The sequence below is a fragment of the Caenorhabditis remanei genome, chromosome IV, assembly GCF_010183535.1.
Source record: "Caenorhabditis remanei strain PX506 chromosome IV, whole genome shotgun sequence".
NCBI classification, from domain to species: domain Eukaryota; kingdom Metazoa; phylum Nematoda; class Chromadorea; order Rhabditida; family Rhabditidae; genus Caenorhabditis; species Caenorhabditis remanei.
The window spans coordinates 17,955,371-17,982,931 of NC_071331.1; the positions used below are offsets into that span (position 1 = coordinate 17,955,371).

The window sequence follows — 27,561 nt, forward strand, 5'->3', positions numbered from 1 at the left end:
ACTTGCCGTAGGTGCAAGGCAGAGACAGCGCTCGGACGCGAGCATGGAAGTGGTATGTACAGAAGATTCGCGTACATACACCCCCTTCGCAGTCAAGGGATGGTCAGTAAGCAGAAAAATAGTAAGTTTAGCCCCTACGCAGGCTAGGGATGGTATCAGAAGCCTCCAACAGGAGCAGCAAGAAGTTTGGAGACAGGTAGAAGGAAGAAACCTGTAAATTTAGCCCTTTTGCACAGGGAAAACCACGCCAGAAGTGGGTTTTCAACGAAGTAGACGCGAAATGGTCATCAGTTTCCGCTCAAGGAAGCATTTCGTCGTCGAAGTTGTTCACCGGACGCAACATCACTGTCCAATCACGGAAAACATCTGAAAAGTCTGCGGCGTTCTCTCAAAACCCCAGATTTCCAGTTATCGGCAGAGGAATTCACCGAAAATCGATGGAGTACAGTAAAAACTTATTTTCAGGTTACTGTAGTAAAGGCACACGTGCGGCGGCCGTCGACGGGTCTCAACACGAGAGCGCGCGCGACGCGAGCCGCGTCGCCCACAGTCGACGTAAACAACAACAAAACGTCATTTCGTCATTTTCGAAACTTCGCCGACGCCGTTTTGTCGCATTTTTGCTCCTTTTTGTCGATGTTTTCGCGTTTCAGATGCTTTAAGAAATTTTTCGCAAGCGTTTCAGCAATTTTTAACGACAAAATGCTGTCAAAATTGTAGAATTTGCCTATAAAGACACCAAATTCGTCTTGGCCTAAAATTTTCCTCGTTTTTGTTGTTAACATTCGTCGATTTCAGCCTATTTCCGTTCGTTTTCGTCTTAAATCGTACGCTCATTAAACACATTTCCAGGCTGGAGCGAACATCGAACAGCGAAAAAGAAGGAGGCGTAGCCGCAGGCGTGGCCACGAGCGAAGTCGGAACATGGGATGACCACCGTGTCATCCCTCCGTCGAACGCTTGTGGCACCGGCGAAGCCTCCACAGTGATTCACACCCAACCGAAGGATGCGTCGGGTGTAAACCCGAGCATCAGTCAAAACCCAACCGAAACAGGTGGTATGTCGGGCGTTGGCTCGGATGCCAACCTAATTGTTAACCAATTGAAAGAGATTGGAGAACTCCGAGATCTGAAAAGCCTTTCAGATATCGATGGTACATGGAAGCATCAATTGCTTGGATACACCGAGGAACCAGTCAAGGCAACTGAAGAGGACAATGGAGAAGATTCTGTCCCTCGAGTATTGACAGAAACAGCCAGAGAAGACTGCAACGTCTCCGCTTCGGCAAACAAAGATCGAATAGCAACAATCGATGAGAAAACGTCAGAAGACGACAAGAAAAGAGCATTTCCCACTGCACGGAAGAATCTGGCAACTACATGGGATGCAGTCGAGACAATCCAAGCCGAACAACCGAACAACTTGGTATCGCGCACCGGTCAGATGAACCGAACAATCTTCGAAGCGAGTAGAACAAGCCAATTGGTGGATTCCCCGTCGACAAAGATCAAATGCTTAGAAAGGAAGGTAAGTGAAACGTGTCTCTGTTCCGGAGTAGTGGACATGGTCGGAAAATGGGATGACCACCGTGTCATTTCTCCAACTACCCCCACTTCTCCAAGAGCTCGTTCATTGTCTTCGAACCGTGGCTTACGCCCACAGATCTCACACACCCCTGTTGTCATGAGACAGCAGGGCGTTTCTCGTGATGAATCTGCTGCCGACATGGATTGGTCGCAGAGGTTGATCGATGCTAGAGAAGGCATCATGGAGAATAGTCATCCACCCATGGCTAACAATATGACTCCGATTAGGAACGGAAGCCCTCAACCTGAAGAGGAGAAAGACGAGAGCATTCCACACGCTAATCCTGACATCACATCGCCAAATCCGGAAGACGTGCAAGCAGCTGTGACAGCAAGCGGAGGAACCACATCTCCCGGAAGCACACCTCCATTGAGACTCAGCAACGGAAACTTTCCAAAGATCCAGGAAGCGGCTGCTTCTGAAGCCAACGATGAGGATGAGGATGAAGCCAATCAAGTCAATCAAAGGCGAGCGGAGATTAACAAAGAAGAAGGCTTTCTACCTCACGTCATGGCACCACCGTTCAAGTCGGCAACTTCGTTACCAGCCCATGAAGACATCAACAATTCCGTGCGGTCATTCAAAGATCAATTGGTCACGATCAATCCAGATGCTTCACAAGAAGACTCCAGGAGAGCATTCCTCACCGTCCTCAAGTATCGAGCACGACACAGAGCTGAAAGCATGCTGATAGAAAAGCCAGAGTCGACACTCAACGAACTGGTTCAAGGTTTGAAAGAGATGTTCGAGTGCACTAGCCATGTGCAGCGGAACAAGACTCGTTCGCGATCAAGCAATGAGTTGCCAGGCGAGTCATCTGCCGATTCCCTCTTCCACAGGACCATCAAACTGGCTAAGCAGTCGTACCACGAGTATCAGAAGAACCTCGAGTACCAGAAGGAAGACGTCACACTTGAGAAGTTCCTGGAAGGATTGAACCAGGCAATCAAAAGCCTGGTCATACGGGGGGCACAATCGACGATAGATCAGACCCGGTACACGGCCCGTGAAGGAGAAGCATGTCTCGTTCCCAACCAGCAACCGCCGGAGCCCATCCAATTGCTTGCGCCACCGGCAGCTTCGTTGTCAAACACGACAACCAATCACAAAGATCAAGATGACTGTCGGGACCATCGGTCAGAACGACACGGTCGGGACGACGACTACAGAGGTCGCAGTCTTGAGAACGATCCCAAGGTAAGTCGAAGAGAAATCTTGCTTACTTTTACAGGAAAGTGTCACTATTGTGGTAAAGTAGGACACATGGCAAGAAGCCACAAGCTGAAGCAGCGGTCAGTGGCCAACCAGCAAAAGTCAAAGGATCCCATGAGCAACCACCAGACCATCCAGGTGGATGCTGAAGAAGAAGCGTCATGCGGTGTACGTTCACTTTCACCCCCCACCTCTATCACAATTGCCCCCCACCTGCACGGTAGGGAATGGCCCCCCATTTTCCTTTCATTATCGATTCAGTTTTAAAAATTCGTGACCTTTCAATGCACCGCGTGTCCCTCGAGTTCGTAGTAGCAGTTCGTTTTTATTAGGATTTCTTATTTATTTCGACTTATCGAAGACTCCAGGATGGTTATAGAGGCAAGTAGGGACCATTAGGGGTAAGTAAGGGTCATGTGTGAACTCTATTGGGGGTGATTATGGATATATGGACTAGTTCCACATTCCTCCCCCACTCTGATAAGGATTCCATAATTGCCCCCATGTAAAAATAGGGGGGCAATTGTGAACTCTATGGGGGGTGATTGTGGAAACTTGGAGTAGTTCCACATTCCTCCCCCACATTTTCAGGCTCATCAATTAGTTTTTCTCTTAATCTTAGGCTTAGGCTTCTTCTGAATCTTAGGCTTAGGCTTCTTCTAAATCTCAGGCTTAGGTTTTTTTCTAAATCTTAGGCTTAGGCTTCTTCTAGATCTTAGGCTTAGGCTTCTTCTAAATCTTAGGCTTAGGATTCTTCTAGATCTTAGGCTTAGGTTCAAAGATCCAGTCTTTACTCGAACCGGGCGGGGGCAATTGTGGAAACATATAGTACTTCCACTTTCCTCCCCCACTCTGATAGTGATTCCATGATTGCCCCCCATGGGGGGGGAGATAATATACCGTACAAGTAGGGGGGCAATTGTGAACTTCATTGGGGGTGATAGTGGAAGTATACCTAAGGGTTCAGAATGACCCCCCATTCCCGTTCTTGGGGGGCGATCATGGACTGTCGAAAGTTCATGATCACCCCCCGCTCTGTTATAACCCCCCACCATGGAATCATACCCCAAACCTGTGGGATGGGGGGTGATACCATAACGTGGGGGGTCCTTCCGGAGTGGGGGGCGATTGTGGAAATATACCGCGTCATGCCTTCGCGAGATGATTCTGTGGCAGGACCTCCGAATCCACGAGCTCAAGGAGTGGAATGATAGACTCCGGAGAGACAACAGCAGCTCCGCGAGCAGGGACCAGACAAGTCAAGCAGACCCACCAAGCGCCATGGCCCTTTGGACAATATTTGGCCAAAAGAATAAGTTTCCTAGGTCTAAGTTTAACTTGGTTTAGTAGACCAGGGACGGTCTCGTGTAAAAAAGGGAGCCGGGAAATGTCATCCTGGATGAATTTCTTGGTGTAGACCTAGGAAAAGCGGTTTCCAAAACCAATTTTCACCCCTTTTTTGAACCCCAAATTTCCATGACTTTTGTTCGGTTTCTAGAGAAACTCGTTCACTGCAACCGTTGGTTCTACACTGGACATTCTAGTCACGTGAGCTCTGGCCACTTCGGCAACACACTTCGTGTCAATCAGGCAACACCGTGGTCCAAACCAAGCAGCTGAAGGATGATCAATGGATCGAATCATCAGTCCGTTCTACGAACGATCGAGGACGATCTCGAATAAAAGAAGGGAGGTGTAAGGTATCGACTGGATTCAACGGACTGATAATTCTAACTTTTAATGTCTGCGTCTCCACGCGCACTTCTATCTCTCACCCTTTGTCATTTTCACACCATTTGACCTCTCCCGTTTGCCTGACGCCCGCGGGCGCCAATGTCTCCCACCCCCGCACCAGTATATAAGGCCGAGCGCAAGCTCATTCCAGGCCGATCTTCTTGATCCCACCTTTGTTGCCTTTTACTCACTCTTGTATCCTTTATCCCCGCGCCCCTTTATCTGTAATCGTGATTAATAGACTAATAAACCTTTAGTAAAGCACATAACTGTTTAGTGTTCTAGCATAAACGCATAATCATTACTATATCCCTCCGTTTTCTTAATCGTTCTTCGGACATTGAAAACTTATTTTCCAGATCTGGTGTAGCATAAGTGGCATGTCCCTCCTACAATAAATAAATACAAAAGAAAAAAAGAGATCTTCAATCGTAGATTCCGAATACTTTGTGACTGCTTGCTTGTTTTCCGCCAATCTCAATCGTTTTCCACTAATGCCGGCTGTCTTTGGGCTCGGTTGCATTCTCACTTAATTGTTCAGAGAGAAGTTGCATATTCTAAAACACCACTGATTGCAATTTCTCAATTTTATATTGTACCTTTTCTTTAACTTCATTCATTGTGGATATTTCAATTGACATCTCTCTTTTTCCTCCAGTTCCTTTTCAACTTGATCTCGAAACTTTTTTTTTCAAATTCTCTACCAATTTTCAAACCTTTTTTTCGTTTTCCAAATTGTTTGAACAACATAAGAGTTCATAATTTCCGAGTGGTAATTGACCTAATTCGTTTTTTAAGATGGTAATAACGCACAACCGGATATTGATAATTTATTAGGCAGAGAGCTTTTACAAACGCGGTGAACGGGGATCTTCTTCGCCTCGAGTAATTTTGATACCAGAGACAAAGTTGATGAATAGATTTGAATTAGGGATCGGGTATGTTTGAAAAGGATCACGATTTTCAAGGTTCAGCGTTCTTTTGAGTGCTTCCGTGTCCAAACAGTTCCTCTTGTATATTGTGCATGCAGTGAAGTCGGGCGATTTGGAGAGTGCCTGAAATAATAATTATTATGATTAGGCAGCAACTAAAAGGCACCTACATCTACTAACTTGACAATCTCTTCAATTGAAATCTCTTGGACACGAATATCAAATGTATCAAAGTGGTAAAAATGCTCGATTGACGATGAGATTAATTTATTGATCGTGACCAGGCTTGTTCAAAACCGGAAATCGGAATTTCCGATTTTTCCGATTTTCCGACTTTTTTCGGACAATTTTTCCGACGGAAAATTTTCCGATTTTATTTTTCGGAAAATTTTTCCGAATGGAAATTTTCCGAATTGGGTTTTCGGAAAATTTTCGGAAAGAGTCGGAAAATTTTCCGAAAAAAGTCGGAAAATTTGATTTTTTGAGGTACTGAAAAAAAAACAAAACATTCGGTTGATGGGTTTGGCCATCAGAATAGCGGGCCTGACAATTAATATGTTGTTTTTATTGCTTACTCTCAATAATATCATTGATATATCCATTATATTCCTTGATTTCAAGCCCGAATAAGTCGTTTTTGTCATTTTCCAAAATTTTCCGAATTTTCCGGTTTTTCCGAAAAAAAAATTCGGAAAAAATTTCGGATATCCGATTTTCCGAAAAGGAAAATCGGAAAACAAATTCCGTTTCCGATTTTCCGAAAAGTTTTTTCCGAACAAGCCTGATCGTGACATATTTGGCCTGTTTCCACTGATCCGTCGCAACCATTTCACCAATATTCAGCGTGCTCTCAGACTCCTGCTCAATTGTCAGTGTTATCTTTCGAAGAATTCCAGACTTCAAACATCTCAAAACTGTGACCACATCTTCCACATTACTCGCCGTCATCGTTAAAAATGTCGAATGGATTTTGTGATTCATTGAGGCGAGAAACCCTTTGAAATCGTCGATTCGTTTCTGACGTGCCTCATTGAATTCAGGATGAGATCTCCATTCCAAATGTCCCGAAACCTTGTAATAACCATAAACCAAATCAATAAATAGGAAACTTAATCGAAGCTTCGGGTTTTTCAGTTCAGGAGACACCTCTTTGAATAGAATCGCTACATCTTCTACTTTTATTTCTTTCTCTTTCTTTTTTTTCGACTGCATTAACTTTCATTTTCAAGTAGCGATTATCACGATACTCTACGAAAAAGCCACGATCTCGAATATTGATTTGAATCTTTTTGCACGGTGGTTTCACTTCTACATCCAAAATGTTCTGAAGTCCATGTGACACATTTCGAAGCTGTCGACTGAAAAAATTCAAATTTTTAAAAGATTTTATGAGGAATGACGAACTCACATTTTTGCAATGTCGAAGCTTTCAACGAATTTCACCACAGTTTCGATCGGCAAATCGGAAAAAGTGCAAAGATTGAATGGAGAACTGCAACAATTATTCAACAATTTCGGAAAAATTAAATCGCTAACTCACCTTCAGTTTGTGTTTTTCGACAACGTTCGAATAATTATTCGAAAATTTATTCGAATAATTATTCGAATATTTTTCGGATACTGTTCGAATATTTTGTTCGAATACTTATTCGAATATGTTCGAATAAATATTCGAACTATTCGAATAATTGTTCGAATAGTATTCGAAGGCAATTTTATTCGAACAATTTTCGAATATCGTTTCTAATAAAATTTGAACATTTTTACTTTTTTTCAAAAAGTATTGTTTCCCGACGGAAAATTTTCGCAAGAATTGCTAGTTTTGTGGATAAATTTCCATCTGAACTGTTCAAAACATTCGAAATAGCTGACACATATCTTCATTTTTTAAAATTGAGCAAAGTTTTAAATCAAAAATATAATTATACATTGAAAAAAAACGTACGAAAATCAATTCAAATTTCATATTTATCTTTACTGTGAAAAAAATAAAGTTTGGCCAAGGATTTTCAAAAAAAATTTTCGCGCCCAAAACACTTTAGTGCATTTGTGAACTAAAGCGTTTTGGGCGCGAAAATTTTTTTTGAAAATCCTTGGCCAAACTTTATTTTTTTCACAGTAAAGTTCTTCGGTTCCAAAATCTTGCAGCTCTTCAACGAAAGAAATGTTCGAATAATTGTTCGATTAAAATTTCGAACAACTGTTCGAACGAATATTCGAAAAATTATTCGAATAGCATTCGAATTTTTTTCGAAAATAGATATTTTCGAATAAGAAATTTCGAAAAACACACACTGCTCACCTTGAATTTTTAAATCTTTCGCTCCAATAATCATGATCATCCTTTTCAATTGTTTCTTTTCCAAACACTTTTCGCAAGTCCTTTAATGACTTTTCCGTTGATTTTTCATTGATTACATCGGAAAGAACGCATAAACGAATATCTAAATCTCTGAAAATTAAATAACTTCTCGAATTTTTTTTATTCATAAACGCTTGCCTAGAGAGACTCTCCTTCGAACATAAATGGAAAAAATTCTCGAATTTTTCAAACGAAAACGGCAGCTTTCCTGTCGCAGAACACAATTTTTCGTAGTTTTCATATGATTTTTCGATCGTTTTTTGTTGATAAATATTATAGAAAATGAGGGTGCGAAGATCGATTGGAATGTTTGGTGGAATTTCGGCCATTTTTCTGAAATTGGCTAAAATTTATTGATTTTAAAATTAAAAAAGAATGTTGCGTCCAAAGTTGCTACAACGACAAATCTGCGCCGGCGAAAGTTGATTTCTAGATTTGCTTAATCACAGTTATGCGTTATTGCTCATCCTTAATTTTTCAACTGCAAAACCTGCGAAATCAGCAATGTACAAATCAACGTTGGCTGGCGCAGATTTGTCGTTTTTGCTTTTTGTAGCAACTTTGGACGCACCAGAATGAAAAAAGAGAAAAATTTAAAATACAAAACACAGTCTCCAACACAGACACATAAAAGAAGTGCAAGGAACGCGTAAATAGCCGAATCTTTTTGATTCTTCTCCAGCGGAGCGCGCTTGCGTCGCACATGTTGGCGCGGAATTCAAATGAAGAAATGTTCAGAAAAGCGCAGGAGATGAAAAAGAAAGATAACTGTTGATTTACAATAGCGAAATGGGATAGAACAGAAAACGGTTAAAAAAGAAAAGTCCCCGTTTCTTGTTTTATTAGGTGTTCAACAAGTATCAACAAGGAAGACAAATTGCTGATAGGATTATATGAAAAACAGACAAATAAAAACTGGAGGCAACTGGGGAGCTTGTTAGGAAATTTCAGGTATTTTTCCTTCGTCTACCTCCTGGCCACCGACCTCCTGTAATTTGCGAAACTTTTTCAATATTATAGTTAGATGTGCCTTTCAAACTATACTATACTGACCATCTAATTTTCAAAGATTACAAAAGTTCCTGGTCTGCTTGAGCAACAGCAGGAACTTAATTTTTTCAGAAAGAGGTGGAGAAAACCTAAAATCTGATCACCTACAATCACCAGTTTCATTCGACCTTTTTTTGAAAAATGTAGGCAGATTGTCGTGGAAATAATATTCCATCCATATTTCCCCAACTGGGTCAGTCTTACTCGAAGACACCTTCACGTATAATTAAAAAGATTACTTCGGTAAACTTATTGTTACCCTCAAAGGTTAAACCCACTAACCGAGTGACACGTGCGACATACCCACATCTGGATGACCTTTGCAACGTGTCACTGTCGATGTAAGTTATTGATTTGCAATCAATTAGTATCGGAAGTTAGCCATCCACCGATCGACCGTCAGAAGTTACTCGCCTACCGGAAGTTCTACACCATCAAGAGGACGTGCTCCCAACAACTGCAACAATGGCACCGGATCCAAGAACTCTCTAACCAAGGTGCTCGACCTTTGGGAGTACGATAATAAACCATTTGTATTAAATGTTGTCTTGTTTCCTAAGTCATTGTCTCTCTCACTCATTGAGGTGGTTTGGGTTCACCAGCCCGATAAACATCCTCAACATGACACCTTCACGTATAATTAAAAAGATTACTTCGGTAAACTTATTGTTACCCTCAAAGATTGATAAACTACCTTACCCACTGACCGAATGACATGCACTATTTCTTCTCACCGGAACGACCTCTACTACGTGGCAAAGTCAACGGAAGCTCTCGAGAAACATCTAATCAGTATCTATCAGTTATCGCAGCTACACCGCCGCCACCTCTGAACGTCTTTCCTCGCCATGCCGGCTTCTCGATCATCAAGTTCGTCGTCTACTGGAACCGTACGTTCTTCGTCGTCAGGAAAAGGTATCTATCATCTTAAGTGTAACTATAATAAACCGTTTAATCTATTCCTCTTTGTCTTGCCTTCTAAGTAACCGTACCTTTCACTTCTTGAGTTGGTTTGGGTTCACCAACCCTATAAACCTCCTCAACATGGTGCATCGACCAGAGTTAGTCGAACTTTGGTGGGGTGAGAGAATGCAGGGCTCGGAACCAATTCAACTAAAGCCGCGTTATTCGAACGTGAGCACGGTATATTTAAATCAAACTTCTGATCACCTTACTCGAAGGATACATTACTCTTATCGTAGATAAGCTATATCCAATCGCATAGCAAAGCAACTCTTATTCGAAGAAAGCTATCGTAAAGCAAAATTGTTGCTCAATACGTGGCTGTATGGGTTCGGGTAGGATCCAAACGAGTGGCAACATACGGTCCACTGGTAGGGCGTCATATCGTGGACGTTATCCTAGCGAGACGAGAGAAGTTTCTAATCGTGAAACAGACCTATAAAATGAACCACCACAACTAAATCTGAATAGTCATTCTCTCTGAAAACAAAAAGTCTCGTACCTACCCATCATGAATAACTAAAATCTATTCATTATATCAATGATCGCATTGAATTAGCCTGAATCGTGGCACAACACCCATCGCACCTAATCGAAGGTAGCTTCTGTACATCATCTACAATATGCAATCTGGACTACGACAACATCTTGGATGTCTTCCAACTTGAAAATCTCGACAGTCATTCACTGGTGAATTTGGCCAAAAGCGAAACGTGGAATTTCCGCGACAACAACGACACAGCAAGCATCCGATCTACGCAGCTGTAAGACTTGCATGGTCGATCATCAAAGTTGTCATCGGCTTACGGACGAGGCAACAACAAAAAAAGAACTGTGCACCTTTCCAGTTCAAACCAATTGTGGTTCTATCAAACCGGAACACAACGTTGTTCAACAATTATAACCAAACTACGCAATACGCCTAAATTCATTCAGTACTCATCGGATTATACCTGACTGGAATGAAAACACCAAACAAAGGAAACCGTCCTGATTCGTAGAAACGATGAATGTCAACTTGGAAATAACCGAGCCTAGCTACGAAAAACAAATGCTCGATGTCACGATTTGGTCTATCCGACCTTAAAATATCCCATCGAGGTCATACTGAAGCTTAGCAACGTTCAATTCGTGAACATGGACTGGATGCATTACTCTTGTTTCACAGCAAGAGAAGAACACAATGACACTTGGTCAAAACACTAAGATATCATAAATTGTATGATAAAAAAAAACAATACACAATCGGTGATAATCACAGTGCGATGATACTCAAAACAGTCAGAAATCGGGCAGCGAAGATCCAGGGGATGTATCGTATGTCTCACATCATGGCACCTGGAAAACTCCACCGAAACATCGCACTGATGACATTCTGAGGATGGTTTCGAAAATCAATCCTATTTGTGGTTTCATGAAAGGGCCCAAAGTAGTGGAACAGCAAAGAAGAAAGATAGACGGACCAGGAGCACTTTGCAACTGACAAGGAAGGCTACAGTACAACTTCCGCAAGTGTTCTCCGATAAAAGGACCTCACAAAATCAGTAAAAGGCTCGGATATTGCAGTCATCAATAACCGAACACCTACATAAGAACTATCAACTACAGAGTATACAAATATCTGATCAACTCGTGATCTTGGTCATAATACCAGAGCATGAAGGAAAACTCAAATAGAAGGAAGAAACACAAATCAAACTCAGTCCCAATCGATTCAAGCGACTACTTCGACAATTTCCATTCTGATTCCAACCTAACCCTCGTCTTGTCGAGAAAAACTCTATTATTGAGAGAATATGGGACGAACTTCCATTACGCTACCACTATGGAAGTTCTATTCCGTCCCCCCAGTGTCGTGGAAATAATACTCCATCATTATTTCCACAACTGGTATCGTCTAACTCGTAGACTTTATTACGTTATCTTTACTAATAATATTCAACAGAGTATGTCTGTCGATTTATTTGTTGCATGTCATAACTCCCTCCGTAGTGGACCAATTTTTATGAAACCTACATAGATAGATTGGAAATTTCCCTTAGATGATGCCCGAACTTTTCTTTTTTCAAAAATATCAAATTTGACGTCCTCTGGAGACGATGTCGGTTTCAACAGTAGAAAGCGTTCAGAAAAGATGTGTCCCGACAGGGTGGTTGAAAGCTCAAAACTACTGACTCGGTGTTTCTTGACTGCATTCTCGAGAGCGCCGCGGCCGCGCGTATTTGGTATAGCGGTCTACGCAGATGACTCTTACGCACGGGGTAGTGAGTTCGTTCCCGCCAGGTCCGAAAAGTTTTTTGGTTTTTTGTTTTGATAAGAGCATAGACAGTCAGTATATGAAAGTTGTAATTATGGTCGAGATTTTAGAACAAAAGGGTGGAGTAGCTATCTTTCTGTTGACTCTATACACACCTCTACAATTCTGTCAGAAGGGATGATTGAGGTCCAACTTTGACGGTGTTTAAAAATTCACAATCCTACAAACACCGAGTCAGAAACTGATAGTAGTTAACAATAAACCTTTCGTCCGAATCTTCATGAGGAAGTCATGCGGCATTGTCGCCGATCGTTAAAAAACTCAAAATTTTTTCCTTTTTTTTTAGTTAGTTAGTTTTTATTCGAGATGATGGACCAACAGCCACTAATGCAAAGAGAAAATAAAAGAAAACGACCAGGAACTTAGTAGGCAGACATGTTAAGAGTGAGATATTTAGGGGAATAAAGAGTTTTGTTTTCATTAAGAACTTTGAGAATTTTTGTGAAGCACTCAGGTACGAATGAAAAGGATTGAAATCAAAATAGACTGAATAAGGGGCTTCTTTAACTTTTGAACTTAGAAATTTGTGAAATAGTGTTAGTTTCGAAGTATTCCAGAGAAGAGAGGCGGCATCGCCGCCGAACAGTCCAAAATTTAGGAAGCAAAACTTTTTGAATCAAATTAAACAGAAGATTTCATGAAACAAAATCTTTAAAGAATTTGGGGGAGGGAGGCGGCATCGCCGCTGATAAGTCAAAATCTTCAAAAGAATACTTTAAACGCATCTTTTGAAGATGTGAAAAGGAAATTCTCATTTGGTAAAAGGTTTCTCAGTCAGGCAAAGAACACATTCCCTGTATTTAGTACAGTTAATTCTGAGACCCATGATTTCTGAATGAGGAACTTTGTCGTAGCTCGGTTACCTTCAAAAAAGAAGCAAATTCTAGAATAAGAATTTGTTTAAATATGGCCTCAGTTTGCCATATTTGCCATATTCAGAGGAGGGTGGCGGCATCGCCGCCGATCAATCAAAAGTTTAAACTTTATATTTAGAGGATCGATTGCCTATTGATGAGAGGGAAAATAGAGTTACCAAGTTTCTGTTCTTCTGAAGTAATTTGTCGAAATCTTATCAGAAAAATAAGAGTGTTTAAATAGTTCTCTCTAGAACGGGTTGCTCAGCTAATAAAAACTACCAACAATCGAAGAAAAGTTATAGGACCAGAAGAAAAAGAGAATTCTGATACCCCGATTGTTTGAACCATGTGAGAAGCGCCGCAGGAGCTGTAACACCTAGAAGGGTGGTGTTGAGAAGAAGGTTCAGTCGCCGTCAGGCGACGAAGGTTCTAGAATAAGGAGTTGTCTAAATATCGCCTCAGTTTGCCTTCAGAAGAGGTAGGCGGCATCGCCGCCGATCAGTCAAAAGTAAAAAAACTTAACATTTAGAGGATCACCTGCCTTTTGATAAGGGGAAAACAGAGTTACCAAGTTTCTGTTCTTCTGAAGTAATTTGTCGAAATCTTATCAGAAAAGTAAGGGTGTTTTAATTGTTTATTCTGAAACGGGCTGCTCAGCTAATAAAGACTACTAACAACTGAAGCTGAGTTATAGGACCAGAAGAAAAAGATAATTCTGAGAGCCTGATTGTTTGAACCATGTGAGAAGCGCCGCAGGCGCTGTAATACTTAGAAAGGTGGTGTTGGGAAAGAGGTTCAGTCGCCGTTAGGCGACGTGAACCGACTGGTTATTAATATATACAACGGTGAACTTATTGTTACCCTCAAAGGTTAAACCCACTAACCGAGTGACACGTGCGACATACCCACATATGGATGACCTTTGCTACGTGTCACTGTCGATGTAAGCTATTGATTTGCAAACAATTAGTATCGGAAGTTAGCCATCCACCGATCGACCGTCAGAAGTTACTCGCCTACCGGAAGTTCTACACCATCAAGAGGACGTGCTCCCAACAACTGCAACAATGGCACCGGATCCAAGAACTCTCTAACCAAGGTGCTCGACCTTTGGGAGTACGATAATAAACCGTTTGTATTAAATGTTGTCTTGTTTCCTAAGTCACTGTCTCTCTCACTCATTGAGGTGGTTTGGGTTCACCAACCCTATAAACCTCCTCAACACAGATAATATTTTCTAACTGTTCATCTTCATTTCTAGTGTTGGATTCACTCAGAAAGCTACAAACTTCAAGTTTCAATTATGACTAGTCTTCATCTCCATGTAAATGAAATCCCGAGTCCCCTATCCATTCTACTTTTTGGTTTACAACTAATGATTATTTGTCTATCCGCTTTACTTGTTGTTCCGTATATTGTATCTGATATGTTATGTGCTGGACAGAAAGCTCTCGAGATACGGTAGGTATCAGGGTGAAATGTGAAATGAAATGAGTTTCCAGTGTTCAATTAATATCTGCCACTTTCGTCACATCCGGTATCGCTACTATTTTCCAGACTACTTTTGGGTTGCGGTAGTTACCGAAACGTAGGAATAGCGAAATGTATTGAACTTTTTCAGATTATCCATCGTTCGCTTTTATTCCTGCTCTACATACCTTTCAGAATGCATTCCCTTGTACTGCCAACTCAGATGTAAATAATTGGGAGGAGAAATTACAATTGGTATAGAATAGATTGCAGTAAATGTGATCCAGTCTACAAGAAACGTTCAGATTTTCGGAAGTTGTCTCATTGCTGTTCTCATCATGCCGTTTCTCGGTTTCACTGGTCTCATTGGAAAGATATCGAAACATATTGGGTCATTTACAATAGTTCCGATTATGAGTTTATTGACAATTGGCACCGTGCCAGATATTGAGCAAAAAATGGGTTTGCATTGGATCTCTATTGTGTAAGTAGAAGAGTTGAAAATCTTGAAAGTATGTTGAAGTTTTCTGAGAATTCCTGATTCTCATAGTTTTTGTTATATTCCTTGCGCAGACGGAAATTCCAATTCCAACTCACTCCACGACACACAAGAAATTCATCAGAAAATTTTTGGGCTGTTACCGGTCAGTAGAGTTATAACAATTACAAAAATGTTTCTCATATTGTAATATCTGCTCGGAATCATCATTGCCTGGTTCATCTGTATCATCCTTACAATCACGGAGAACCTCCCGGTGGAGAAGCAAGGACTGATAGAAATGCTAGTTTAGCAGTCTTGGAGAAAACTCCATGGAAAACTCTACAGACTTATGCGCTAAGATCTCAAGGCAAACTCGTCTTCCCCCTCGAACATCAATCGTGCCTTTGTAGTTGTTGTATTCTGGCAGCACTTTGGGGTGTTGGCTCTGGAATCACGTGTTACGTAGAGAACATTGCCATCATGTCCGTAACAATGGTTGGTTTAGTGATTGTTGGTTTAAAGGAATTAAATGAACTAAATATAAACACGTTGGCAGTTTTGCATTTTGATCAGAATGAGTTTAAAAAATGGAACTGATCGTTTGAACTTTGCAAAGGAAGATTGCAGAACTGATGATAGCTAAATAAAACATTATATTGATTTGCTAATCATAGATTTGTTAAAAGTGGCAAAATAACATCACCAAATCTAGAAACCCTTGACCAGCATTGATTTTAAAGGTGACTAGCCGTATCACCATGCAAATTGCCGGAGTTCTCCTGATTCTTGCTGGAATCGTTTCCAAATTTGCCGCGTTTCTCTCAATGATCCTCGAGCCAATCATAGGAGGATTACTTGCAATGGGAATGTGCTTGATCAATGGAGTTTCGTTGAGTAACCTAGCAGTAAGTATTCCCCCGAAACGTAGCATATTCTGATTCCGTTTATAGCCTGTTGATATGAAAATTTCATGAAACTTGACCCTCATTGGAATAGCAATCATAATGGCAATCACCATGTCTAGCCATTTTGAGAAGACGCCGTTGAACACAGGTGAGATTTTGCATAGTAATTTACGCTGTATCTGCCAGGCAATAAAACGATCGATGATGTTTTCGGATCCTTACTAACCATTCGAATGCTTATCGGAGGTCTTATCGCATTCACACTGGATAATATTGCTCCCGGAGCCTCACGAAAACAAAGTGGATTTCTAGATGACGAAGATATTGAAGAGAAACTAGGCGTTGAATACAATGGTTACGCGTTTCCATCGTCTGTCAATAAGTTATCTGCCAGTGATACCTTCCAGAAGTGCCATTCAGGAAATTGAAGATGATCGAAGAAGAGAGATTTCTATGGAGAAGATATGATCTTCCGGTTTCCCAATATCTGTCCCATCAATAAAGCCTTCATCCTCCTCTTCTCCATACTCACGTGGCCCGTTCTATGTAAATTGATACATACATATGTAGTTTGCACCGTATTCGCTAATGTTTACAACTCGGATGCGATAAAATCAAAGGAGCGCGCAAGAACACATCATAAATCAGATGCGCATCAACATCTGGTGAAACTTTTTATTATGTCTCAACACAAGGTTAATCAAAAGCTCGCCTGATCATATTACACTTTGTGCACCCGCCTCTTTTCGGGATGAGCTGTATATAAATAGGCAGATGTATCGCTTATTGTATTGTTATTCTTGATGATTGCTGTTAATCATCCCAACTTCAAATGGGATTTCCATTGCTCTGATGGTGAAGAGTCAATGGAAATCACGGAATTGATGGCAGCTGCGACACTTGATGGTATGTTTTGGAATTCTTTGAGGGTCTACTAAGCTATGATTTTTAGTTGATATGGATACCACCGAAGCATCTGATTCAAGTGGAAACACTTCTGATAATGTGTCCGATCACATCGATGATTTTTCGATTCTTATGACTGATCGCACTGAAGAATCGGATTCTAGAGGAGTTTCTCTTCATTCTGATTTCTCACAACTATCTATTTCTACCAATAATCATAAAGGAGAACATTTTGTTCTTTTCGACGTTTTGAGAAACATTTCATCAGACTCCAGAAGCAAATCTGAAACTCCGTCTATCGTTGAAGAAAAGAAATTTATCAAGAGGCCACTGAACCATTATATGGAATGGACCGTGAGAAAGAGAAGTGAACTCAGCATGAGATATCCTAGCAAGAACGCCAAAGAAATTTCAATTGAACTTGGTGAGACTGTCCTAGTTTATTGAGTCATGAAACTTATCCATATACTTTTTCAGGTAAAATATGGCGCAGTATGGACATGGCCGTGAAAAAAGCTTTGAAAGAAGAGTATCAAAGAAGATTCAAACTTCTGAAACAGCACGGTGCGAAATTCAAACCTTATAAACCTGTTGGTTTAAAGATGAAGAAGGAAAAGTTTCCAGTAAATAAGGTCAATAAGGAAATTCGCAGAGAAATATATGAAGTTCCGGAGACAAAAAAGGATGAGCCGCCCCAACAAAAAGAGGAGGTAAAGGATACAGAAAATACGAGAAATAATCCAATCCTCTAAGAATTTCAGGCTGAAAAACAACCTGAACAGGATGATCATCCCGCTGAATTTAGAATCGATCTCATTGAGGAATACCACAGTTACATGTATGATATGCGCCAGATATTTGGATACTAGTTCTATAAGAGCTCTCAATTTTCTTCACAAAACCACCCATCATTATTTCAAATGCCTTTTTTAACTCATCTATTCAAGCCTGGCCGGTGGCTGACCACCCCTCTCATCTAAAAGTTGTTTTGATCTACGGTAGGAAAACTGCAAAAGTGTTCTTCCCGCCTTGGGACCGTATCTTTGTGAGCTTCTAATACCCCCCCCCCCCCCCCCCCCCCCCCCAAAACAGTCCCGTAGAAAAACCCAAAGTTCCGCTATTTTCCTTGTTTTCCGTTCACTAATCATCCTGTCTCCTGTTGTCATATTGTTCTTGTTGTTCATTTTGTTACTGTTCATTTACAATTTTAGCCTACCCGTTTTCTCTACCTAATCTCTAATAATCCAGATTTATTTTGAAAATTCGAACATTTCTCGTTTTGAATGTAACTATGAATTTCATATGTCTCTTTTTTCTGTTTCAAATAAAACCATTGTTCACTGAACGTTCTCAACTAATCCAAAATCTTTTATTTCGTGACCAAAGTAAAAAGATTCTAATCTTATCAATCAGTGTCTAGTTAGCGAAAAAGATGGGGACATAAAGTAATTTGGTCGCGAGTAAAAGAAATCTAGGGCAATAAATTCATGATTAAAACACGAAATTTGGTTCCTTGTTGTGACTGGGAAAGTAATAGGAACATAGTTTTGCAATAGTGAACATGGGAAAACAAACAAACAAAAACAGGATAGTTTGGTGAATTTCAGTGGTATTTTTGTCTAGTTTTTGGTCGATAAAAATGTAAAATATTTGATCAGTTAAAATTGAAGTTTTCAGACATGGAAGAAGGTTTTATTTAGTTTTTCTGAAAGAACATTGTCATCTGCTAGACATTTCTAAACTGAGACATCTAGGAACTAGGGAAGCCCATGAACATTACAGCATGAGTGAGACTCTTCAGATCACTCGTACATGTCCGGTTTCGAGTTGTTTCGGTTTCAAAATGTTTTCTTTCAAAAAAATGAATCGTACCCCAAATTTCTAGTTCCCCCAAAACATTCTTCAAAGGTCAAAAATTATTATTTTTAGCCCTCCTCTTTGAAGATCACTCTCCCTGGTATGACGTCAAACCACATCAGAAAACAAGATCTGTAATTCTCAAAGTTTTCTTTGCAAATCAAGGATCACTAGTCTCCTCTTCACTTCTCCTCTCCACGTCTAACCTCTTATCATTTCACAAACAAAATATATTGAAAAGAAGGGGGCGGAGCCTGCAAGAGACACAAAGAACAGTAGAGATGGAGAATTATACAGTTTCACCCTGAAAAGTCACAAGTTTGGTCTACACGCTTGTTATCTAGAAAACAAAACGATTAACTCCTCTACTAACTCACTCTATCTCTTTCACTGAACATTCATTTCATTTCATTTTCCAGCGGCATTCATTTCCAGAATCATTTCAAAAATCAACCATGAGTGGACTGCATTTTCATGTCAATGAGGTGCCGAGTCCCCCTTCGATTATGCTTTTCGGTCTGCAACAAATGATGATCTGTCTCTCATCGTTACTAGTTATTCCCTATGTTGTATCAGATATGTTATGCGCAGGAGACCAGGCTCTACAAATACGGTAAGTGCTCGGGAAAAGTGCTGAAATGAGATGATAGAAGAGGTTTCAGTGTTCAACTGATCTCAGCTACATTCGTCACATCGGGTATCGCCACAATATTGCAAACTACTTTTGGAATGCGGTGAGTAGGGGATCCATTAGTCTACATTGGGATTTACCATCCAGAAATTGTATGCATCGACTTGAGTTTTTTGTGATCTACTAGAAATATTTTCTCTATCGAGACTTTGTTCAATGGCACCGCGCCAATAACTCAAATCATAAATTTTGCTCCCACACCTAACTCATTAAAGTTCATTAATTCCCTACCTCAAGTTATTTCTGCAAAGTTCCAAAAATCATCTCCAAAAATATTTACACCATTACCATCTTTCAGTCTCTCCATACTCCACGGTCCCTCGTTTGCATTCCTTCCTGCCCTCCACACCTTCCAGGCGACTTTCCCATGTAATGCAGACACTAACACCAATAATTGGGAGGAGAAAATGCAGATGGTAATAATAGATGAAAGGCTTCTAGAATGATAAAGGAAATTTCAGATCTCCGGAAGCTGCTTGATCGCAGTTCTCATCATGCCAATTCTCGGATTTACGGGTCTCGTTGGGAAGATTTCAAAGTATATTGGACCAGTTACAATCGTCCCAATTATGAGTTTATTGACAATTGGCACCGTACCAGATATCGAAGAGAAAATGGCCCTTCACTGGATCTCAATTGTGTAAGTTCTTCAAACTTTGCCCTTTCCCTACGAAAAATTGTTCGTATAAGACAAGGAGACCGATGATCACATGACGTTGATCAGCTGTATAAGGCAACTTTTAAAAGTCAAAAAGTGATAAGAACGTAGGTTATCAGAGGTTTCCCGCAAAAAGGAATTCCCGAAATATGGTGTCAGAGGGTAAACATTTCAGCGACCATTATGTTAGATGATAGAAAAAGGAAGTGAGCAAAAGAGTGTGCAAAATGAGAATAACAATTTTTGGAAAAGTGTCACCGTAGATCATGATGTTCATGTAACATAGGGTTTAGAAAACTCTTTGCTTGGGAATTTTCATATGAGCAACATTTTATTTCAGAGAGTTCCTCACATTAGTTCTGTTCGTTGTCCTTTTGGAACGTTATGAAGTCCCTCTACCTGTGTTCTCCATGTCAGAAAAGAAGATCAAGTTTACCCGTCAGAAGATTTTCAGTCAGTTCCCAGTAAGTCTCGTTTACCTTCAACACTCTTAAACTCTCTCATTTTCAGTACCTCCTTGGAATTTCAATCGTCTGGTTTATGTGTTTCATTATGACTGTAACCAATGCAGAGCCACGTGGCGGAGAAGCAAGAACTGATCAGAACGCTTCGATCACCGTCTTCGATCAGACTCCATGGGTACAAGTGCCAATGCCGTTGTTCTTCGGACCTCCTAAATTCAATTTGGCTCTGGTCTGTGGTTTCATGGCATCTTGTTTCGCAGCGATGATTGAGAGTATTGGGGATTATAGTGAGTCATTTAAATGGTTACTGTGAAACCATCAGTATTCTAGACCTATGCGCCAAAATTTCCAAACAAGCCCGTCCTCCTCCATCCAACACAAATCGTGCCTTCGTCGTAGAAGGCGTTGGATGTATTCTGGCAGCACTTTGGGGTGTTGGCACTGGAGTAACAACTTACGCAGAAAATATTGCGATCATGTCGGTGACGAAGGTTGGTCAAATTTTATTCAGCGGTCATAAATTTCGGTGTGTAAACTAAAACCACGTGGGGGATTAAACTTGCTGACTATCTTGCCACCAATTGATGAACATTTGCACTGCTTTGAGAGATAGAAGGACTCCCCGTAAAGTATACAAGCCTCGTAAACCAACATGCTCACTCACCTACCAGTTTTTTTCAAACTGTTCAAAACTATAATGCGTATTAATGATCACCGGAACAACCACTTGGTGGTTTGATTTTCAACCACATGACATTGTATACCAACCTGGAATTACGACTGTGTTCCTGAACCTGATAGTAAATAAAACAATAGAATTGACCAGTTGGAATTAAAATTTATTACGTTTTTTAACTGATAAGGGGAAGAAAACCAAGTGACCAGTTGGTCGGATTATTTGATAAGAAAAAGTAAAGGTAAAGTTGGTATTGAGAAACTGAAACTGAAAGCAGGAACTTTTTTTATTTTTTCAGGTGACGAGTCGAATCACAATGCAAATGGCCGGGGTTCTTCTCATCCTCGCCGGAGTCATTTCGAAATTTGCCGCTTTCTTGTCAATGATTCCGGAACCAATCATTGGAGGACTTCTTGCAATGGGTGTTTGTCTGATTAACGGAGTTTCATTGAGCAACTTACAAGTACGTTTCGAAATCTGACAAAGAGCATTCTCGAACAGCACAACAGGTTGTTACAGACCGTTGATATGAAGATATCCAGGAATTTGACAATTATTGGAATCGCTATTATTATGGGATTGACAACTGCGACTCATTTTGAAAAAACTCCATTGAATACAGGTAAGATACACAGTTTCTGAGTGTAAATGGATTTTGATTCTGTATTTTAGGAAACCAAATTGTCGATGATGTCTTTGGAACTCTCCTAACCATCCGAATGCTGATCGGAGGAGTCATTGCTTTCGTACTGGATAATATCACCGGTGGAGCAACTAGAAGACAGCGAGGATTCATTTCTGAAATGGATGAGGAGCAATCAGATATGGAAGAGCAGCCAACAGTTGAATCAAACGGATATGCACTTCCATCGTGTGTCAATCAATTCTTCTTAAAGTATTCATGGCTGACATACTTGCCAGTGATACCTTCGGAACGGGAAATTCGAGAAATTGAAGAAAAGAGAAATAAGCTTGATATAATTGAGAAGATTGAGAAAGCATAATTGTGTTTGTACATATTGATGATAATTGTGAATAGATTGTAAAAAATTGTATAAAAAGAGCTTTAACTGGATAAATGATTCAAGAATTGAAAAAAAAGAGTACCTGTCCATTAGATGCCGTTGGCAGTCCCGAGACTAGAAAAGCATTTCCAATTATTCAAGTTCCCAAAGTATTCATTTGTACATTACAATTATCCATACTAAAACATTCAAAATTTATCTTCTAACACATTCTCCTTCACTCTTTTTGCTCTCATTTCCTCCACTCTTCTTATCTTCTTCTCCGACGGCACCACTGGCAACCTAGTAATCGATGGAATCTTCAGAATCGTCTGATTCGCCCACGACGAAAAAGCGAATCCATCCCTCTCCACCGCCACAGCTTCTCGTTCCATTCTTCCCTCCAATCCTCTTTGTTTTCTCGTCGCTCCACGAGCCATAACATCTAGACAAAAAGCAATCAATCCACCAACGAGCATTCTCATTTTTAAGAGTGTTCCCAGTACATCATCCATTGTTTTATGACCGGTATGGAATCCGTGTTTTTCGAAATGAACGGGGATTGTGCATCCGAGAACGATAGACAATCCAACGATGGTAAGATTTCTAGAGAGACGGAGATCCACAGTTTGGAGATTAGCAAATGCAACTCCACATATCATACTCATTCCAGCAGCGAGCACACCTCCGATGATAGCTTCAGGAATCATGGCGAGAAAGGCTGCGGCTTTTGAAAATACTCCGATAAGGATGAGGAGCAGACCAGCACATTGCATAGTGATTCTGCTTGTAACCTAGGAGAAACAAAGCTAAATTTAATTAGAAATCCAGAAAAAACTGACTTTAGTAACTTGCATGATAGCAATATTTTCCGAGTACGTGGTCACCCCGGTCCCGCATCCCATTTAAGCAGCCAACATACTTCCGACACCTTCCACCACAAATGCTCTGTTGATACTTGAAGATGGTGGACTCCCTTGTTGTGAGATCTGAGCGCAGATTCCTGAATACTTTTACTTAAATTTAAAAAAAATCATACGCTACCATAATTCCCTACACTTTCGATCATAACTGCCACTGTAGATGCTGTAAAAGCAATAACCAATGGGAAACTAAACTGGGGAAATCCGAATTGCATTGGGTACTGTACTTGGATCCAAGGAGTGCTATGGAACACAAATGTGCTCTCGTTTCGATCAGTTCTAGCTGGACCGCTGGCAGGCTCGATGTTTGTTACAGTCAGCAACCAGCACAAGAACCAGGCCAAGCAGATACCAAGGAGGTACTAAAAAATTTTGAATAAGCTAAGGATCATCTTTTTGAATTCACCGGAAACTGACTGAAAATCCTCATTTTTGTAGTGAAAAATTGCTTTTTGGAGAAGGAATAGCCTGGGATTGGAACTTCGACGTCTTCTAGCAACACCACAAAAATTATGAGTAGCAAAATTTCAATAATAGAGATCCAGTGAAGGGAAATTTTTTCTTCAATATCTGGAACAGTTCCGATGCATAAAAGAACCAACATCGGGACGATTGTGATAGGTCCAATGTGCTTGGATATCTTCCCAACGAGTCCAGTAATTCCCATTATAGGCATGATGAGGACAGCGAGGAATAGGGACCCGGAGATCTGGAAGTTCTGAGTCTTAGTTTTAAGATTGTTTCAGAAAACTCACCAACTGCATTTTCTCTTTCCACAAGCTTGTATCTGTATCTTGAGTACATGGATACATTTCTTCGAATGTGTGTAGAGCAGGTAGAAATGCAAAAGATGGACCGTGAAGTATTGCTAATCTGATGAATCTAACAAGTACAGTACCTAAGGGTGAGTTACAGTATACCTCAAGCCAAATGTAGTTTGTAGAATCGTTGCAATTCCAGTCGTTACAAAAGTGGCAGCAATCAGTTGTACTCTAGATTCTACGGTGTCTGTCTGTGTATCTGTTTGTCCTCCTGACTCACCTTATAGCAATAGTCTCCGCACCAGCACATAACATATTAGATAAAAGATACGGAGTGACTAGAAGAGCCGAGAAACAAACCAGCATCTGTTGTAGTCCAAATAATAAAATTGCAGACAAATGAGGGATGTCATTGACATGAAAATGAAGAAAATTTCCAGTGTCGGTGACCATTGCGAATAGAATAAAAACTGTTTGGACTGAATCAGAATGGGAGAGAGAGAGGAGACGGAGAGTCAGAGAGAAAAATATCTTGTTCGTCCGTCTGACAGATAAAACCTGTACTCCTTTGTTTTGTGATGTGTTTATATAATACATATTATTTTATATTCTTTATTTTTTAAAGTCAGACAAAAATAAATATATCAGAGATCGAAAAAAGTATCATTGGGAATGGTCCACTGGGAGGGGGATTCAGAAAACTGGGGTGTACTGGGACAACGAGGGGTCTACCGGAAAACCATCTAGCGATAAGGAATGTACTTTTTGAGAGAGAGATAGAATGAGATATTATGTACAGAAAATATATATGGCAGTTTTCTTTCAGGAAAGTGATAAACGAACTTATTTAGTTGTTGGATTCGCTGAGGCAGCCGGTTCGGCGAACGGATCCGTTTTGTTGGTTTCAGAGACGATTGGAGCAACCATGTTGACGAATTCGTCAAGATCGATCTGAAACATTAAGGAGTTAGAGAGTTAAGGGGAAAGAGAGGTGACAGAGAAGCATACAGTCTAGTTTCTCTGCACACTCTCTCATTTTATTGTGATGTCTCACCTGTTCATCTCCATCCTTATCAACCTCTCGAATAATCTCATCAACCTCCTCCTCGCTGAATCTCTCGCCCATTGTAGTCATGAAATGCTTGAATTCTTGTGCAGTGATGTACCCGTTACCATCTTTATCGAACACTCTGAAAAACATTTATTTTTTGAGACTTTTTGATAAGCGGATTGAGTAACATCAAAATTTGAATAATCGAAAGGAAATGTGTGTACTGTAACCACTGGTTTTTGATCTTTTCAGTTCGAAAACTCACTTGAATGCAAGACGAATCAACTCCTGATCGGTCTCCTTATTCATCTCCTTCATCATTTTACAAAATTCTCCGAAATCAATTTTTCCGTTTCCATCCACATCATACTCATTGACCATATTCAGAAGCTCCTCTTCAGTTGGATTCAGTCCCAACATACGCATTGCTTCACCCAACTCTTTGATATTCATTGTATTGTTACCATCTTTATCGAATAATTTGAACGCTTGAGCAAACTCTTGAAGCTCCTCCTGAGTGAACTCATCGGCGTCGGAGCACACGGATTGATTGGTTCCTTGACGGTACATGTCTCGTCGGGCTACTGCAAACGGAATATGAGAATTATCAGAAAAGGACTGAAATGTGTCTGAAAATTCGAACAAAAGAGGGAGATAAATTGGACCTCTGAGAGAGACTACGACTCTCTACACACAAAAATACACTTGAGTTGTTTTTGTGGTGTCTGTTACATAATGAGAGATGTGTTAAAACAGTGTTAGATAAGAGAGACGCAGAGAGATATGGCGGGAAAACGAGAACAAGAAGAAATGACATGCTCTCAGTTCTTTGAGAAAATTTGATGAAATGAAATGTCGACGTCACAAAATTGGAGAGAAAGAGATGACAGGAACATGGATTGATGGAGATAGGGAGGGGGGGACAAGCACTTTTTGAACTGATTGGGATTCTGGGTTAAGGTTTTTCAGAAGACTACTTTTCTACATAGTTTTCTAGGTATCCCCATTTTTTGTAAATCGAAAATTGTAATTTCAGCATGACAATCGCGCTCCACCAAAGCTCAAAAATGAAATGAGAAATGATTTTGGTAGAGCACAGTTGGTAAAACTGTACCACATTTTTACAAAACTGAAACTTGAAACTATCTTACAAGGCAAAGATTCAGTATGCTCTTGACTCCTACCGTAACGCTCAAAAATACCGTAACCACATGAAGACTACAGACAGCTCTGAAACACCGAACATTTAGTTTGGGAACCTAGAGCCATCAAAAGTATTAGAGTCCAAAGGACACCGTGATCTCTTCGAAAAACAATTTTCTAATAACTCTAAAAGCCTCCGAGGAGCAAACGGTGCTCTCTCGGTGCCAATAAACCTGCGAAACAGTGGGGAGGTGAGTCAAAAGAATTGATGAGATATCTCACTCTGCGTCTCTCTGTCCTACACATTCTCTACCCCACCCAGTTATTCTTCCATTAGTTTCCGGAGGAGCACAATGAAAAGTGAGAAATCTTTTCTTGAGAAAAAAGAAAAAGAAAAATGAGGGCGCGACACATCTGGAAAATTGAACATGTGGCTTTTGGCACTGGTTATATATTTCTAGAGTTCGCCTCGTTTCGCCTTCATGATTCCAAAGGTCCTTTTCTCCTGGATCATCTCAAAATAATTGTCCATCTATCTTCGAGTTTTATGTGTCAGGAGGGAGAGAGCAAAAGACTCTTGATCCTTTTCTTTTAGTGTCATTTGGAAACGGAAGGGGAAGAGGTCATAAAAGTTCAGGCAGTGATTAGGATTCGATTCCGGAATGTTTCGGTACCGGTTGTCATATTTGTAAGGTTAGAAAAATGAAGCGCTGTTCAATCCGTGAAAAATGAGGATGTAACTTTCAAAAAGAAAAAAAAGCAAATGTTGAAATGAATCTTGTAATTCTACCCTCTTGTAAACTGACACCAAATATTACAACACAAAAACAAAGCTGTGTAAATCGACACATAACTTTCTTAAATCTACAAAAGTCTGTGTAAATCTACACAAGACGCCGTAAATCTACATTCTGCTCCGTGAATCTTCGCTAACAATCGTAAATCTACACGATCCATCGTCGGTTTCCATCCACACAGGGTAACTTCCTTGTTGAAAACAGTGAGCCGTCGTAAATCAACACAAAGATTCGTAAATCGACATTTAAGACTTGTACCGTATTCCAGGCGAAAACAATAACAAGTTATTCAAGAATGATCTTCAACCGAGAAACCTCAAAAAATGTGAAAAATGGTTTTTCTGTTACTCTTCTTTTCTTCGCTCCCAAAAGTTAATCCCATCGTTTTCTGGTTGATCAAGAATCACAAAAGATGAGAAAAAGAAACGAGAAATGTGTGGGAAGAGGAGAGAGGGTCCAAGTGAACACACACCGGTCCAACAGGGGTCCGTTGAAAAGAAGAAGAAGAAGAAGCACCTCCATTGGCAAACAACAAGAAGAATAGGATAAGAACGTTTTTTATGTGGCTCTGCTTCTTCTCTTTATTCCCGAATCCGTCAAAAAGATGAAGTGAGGCGGGAGGGAGAACGATTTGTGAGGTAGATAATGATGAGGTGGAGTGACAGAATGTGTCCGATCGACTGGAAGCGAAAGAAGACGTTTTTGACGGAATGATTGTAGGGAAGAGCTTTTTCGGAAGAAGAAGATGATGGATGACGG

At 40.5% G+C, this 27,561-nt stretch overlaps 7 protein-coding genes and 1 pseudogene across 8 annotated transcripts; 4 read left to right on the forward strand and 4 right to left on the reverse strand.

Moving 5' to 3' along the window:
• Positions 1-4,294: 4,294 nt before the first annotated feature.
• GCK72_014995 lies at positions 4,295-9,409 on the reverse strand (annotated as a pseudogene). The gene is made up of 7 exons: positions 9,372-9,409; positions 7,769-7,918; positions 6,875-6,958; positions 6,719-6,824; positions 6,244-6,672; positions 5,391-5,589; positions 4,295-4,416 (listed from the first exon to the last, which is right to left on the reverse strand). Coding segments are annotated over exons 1-7 (1,128 nt in total).
• Positions 9,410-13,930: 4,521 nt separating this feature from the next.
• Positions 13,931-15,940, forward strand: GCK72_014996 (uncharacterized protein; the record flags this gene model as incomplete). The annotated part of the gene is made up of 3 exons (XM_053730566.1): positions 13,931-14,131; positions 15,707-15,871; positions 15,917-15,940. The coding sequence occupies 3 exons, from the start codon at positions 13,931-13,933 to the stop codon at positions 15,938-15,940; spliced, it is 390 nt and encodes a 129-aa protein (XP_053585338.1).
• A 734-nt stretch (positions 15,941-16,674) lies between these two features.
• On the forward strand, positions 16,675-17,646 carry GCK72_014997 (uncharacterized protein; the record flags this gene model as incomplete). The annotated part of the gene is made up of 4 exons (XM_003108442.2): positions 16,675-16,777; positions 16,824-17,201; positions 17,255-17,487; positions 17,539-17,646. 4 exons carry the CDS (start codon positions 16,675-16,677, stop codon positions 17,644-17,646), a joined length of 822 nt encoding a protein of 273 aa, XP_003108490.2.
• A 1,443-nt stretch (positions 17,647-19,089) lies between these two features.
• Positions 19,090-22,127, forward strand: GCK72_014998 (uncharacterized protein; the record flags this gene model as incomplete). Its single annotated transcript, XM_003108734.2, has 10 exons — positions 19,090-19,247; positions 19,297-19,368; positions 19,624-19,741; positions 19,787-19,965; positions 20,324-20,447; positions 20,494-20,734; positions 20,778-20,938; positions 21,422-21,586; positions 21,643-21,745; positions 21,796-22,127. 10 exons carry the CDS (start codon positions 19,090-19,092, stop codon positions 22,125-22,127), a joined length of 1,653 nt encoding a protein of 550 aa, XP_003108782.1.
• Positions 22,128-22,336: 209 nt separating this feature from the next.
• On the reverse strand, positions 22,337-22,903 carry GCK72_014999 (uncharacterized protein; the record flags this gene model as incomplete). Its single annotated transcript, XM_053730567.1, has 1 exon — positions 22,337-22,903. One exon carries the CDS (start codon positions 22,901-22,903, stop codon positions 22,337-22,339), a length of 567 nt encoding a protein of 188 aa, XP_053585339.1.
• A 129-nt stretch (positions 22,904-23,032) lies between these two features.
• Positions 23,033-24,177, reverse strand: GCK72_015000 (uncharacterized protein; the record flags this gene model as incomplete). The annotated part of the gene is made up of 6 exons (XM_053730568.1): positions 23,033-23,130; positions 23,187-23,412; positions 23,457-23,759; positions 23,806-23,923; positions 23,971-24,042; positions 24,092-24,177. The coding sequence occupies 6 exons, from the start codon at positions 24,175-24,177 to the stop codon at positions 23,033-23,035; spliced, it is 903 nt and encodes a 300-aa protein (XP_053585340.1).
• Positions 23,296-24,766, forward strand: GCK72_015001 (uncharacterized protein; the record flags this gene model as incomplete). Its single annotated transcript, XM_053730569.1, has 2 exons — positions 23,296-23,409; positions 24,638-24,766. 2 exons carry the CDS (start codon positions 23,296-23,298, stop codon positions 24,764-24,766), a joined length of 243 nt encoding a protein of 80 aa, XP_053585341.1.
• GCK72_015002 (uncharacterized protein) lies at positions 24,655-27,324 on the reverse strand (the record flags this gene model as incomplete). Its single annotated transcript, XM_003108506.2, has 5 exons — positions 24,655-24,762; positions 24,866-25,001; positions 25,128-25,480; positions 26,047-26,092; positions 27,275-27,324. The coding sequence occupies 5 exons, from the start codon at positions 27,322-27,324 to the stop codon at positions 24,655-24,657; spliced, it is 693 nt and encodes a 230-aa protein (XP_003108554.2).
• Positions 27,325-27,561: the final 237 nt, after the last annotated feature.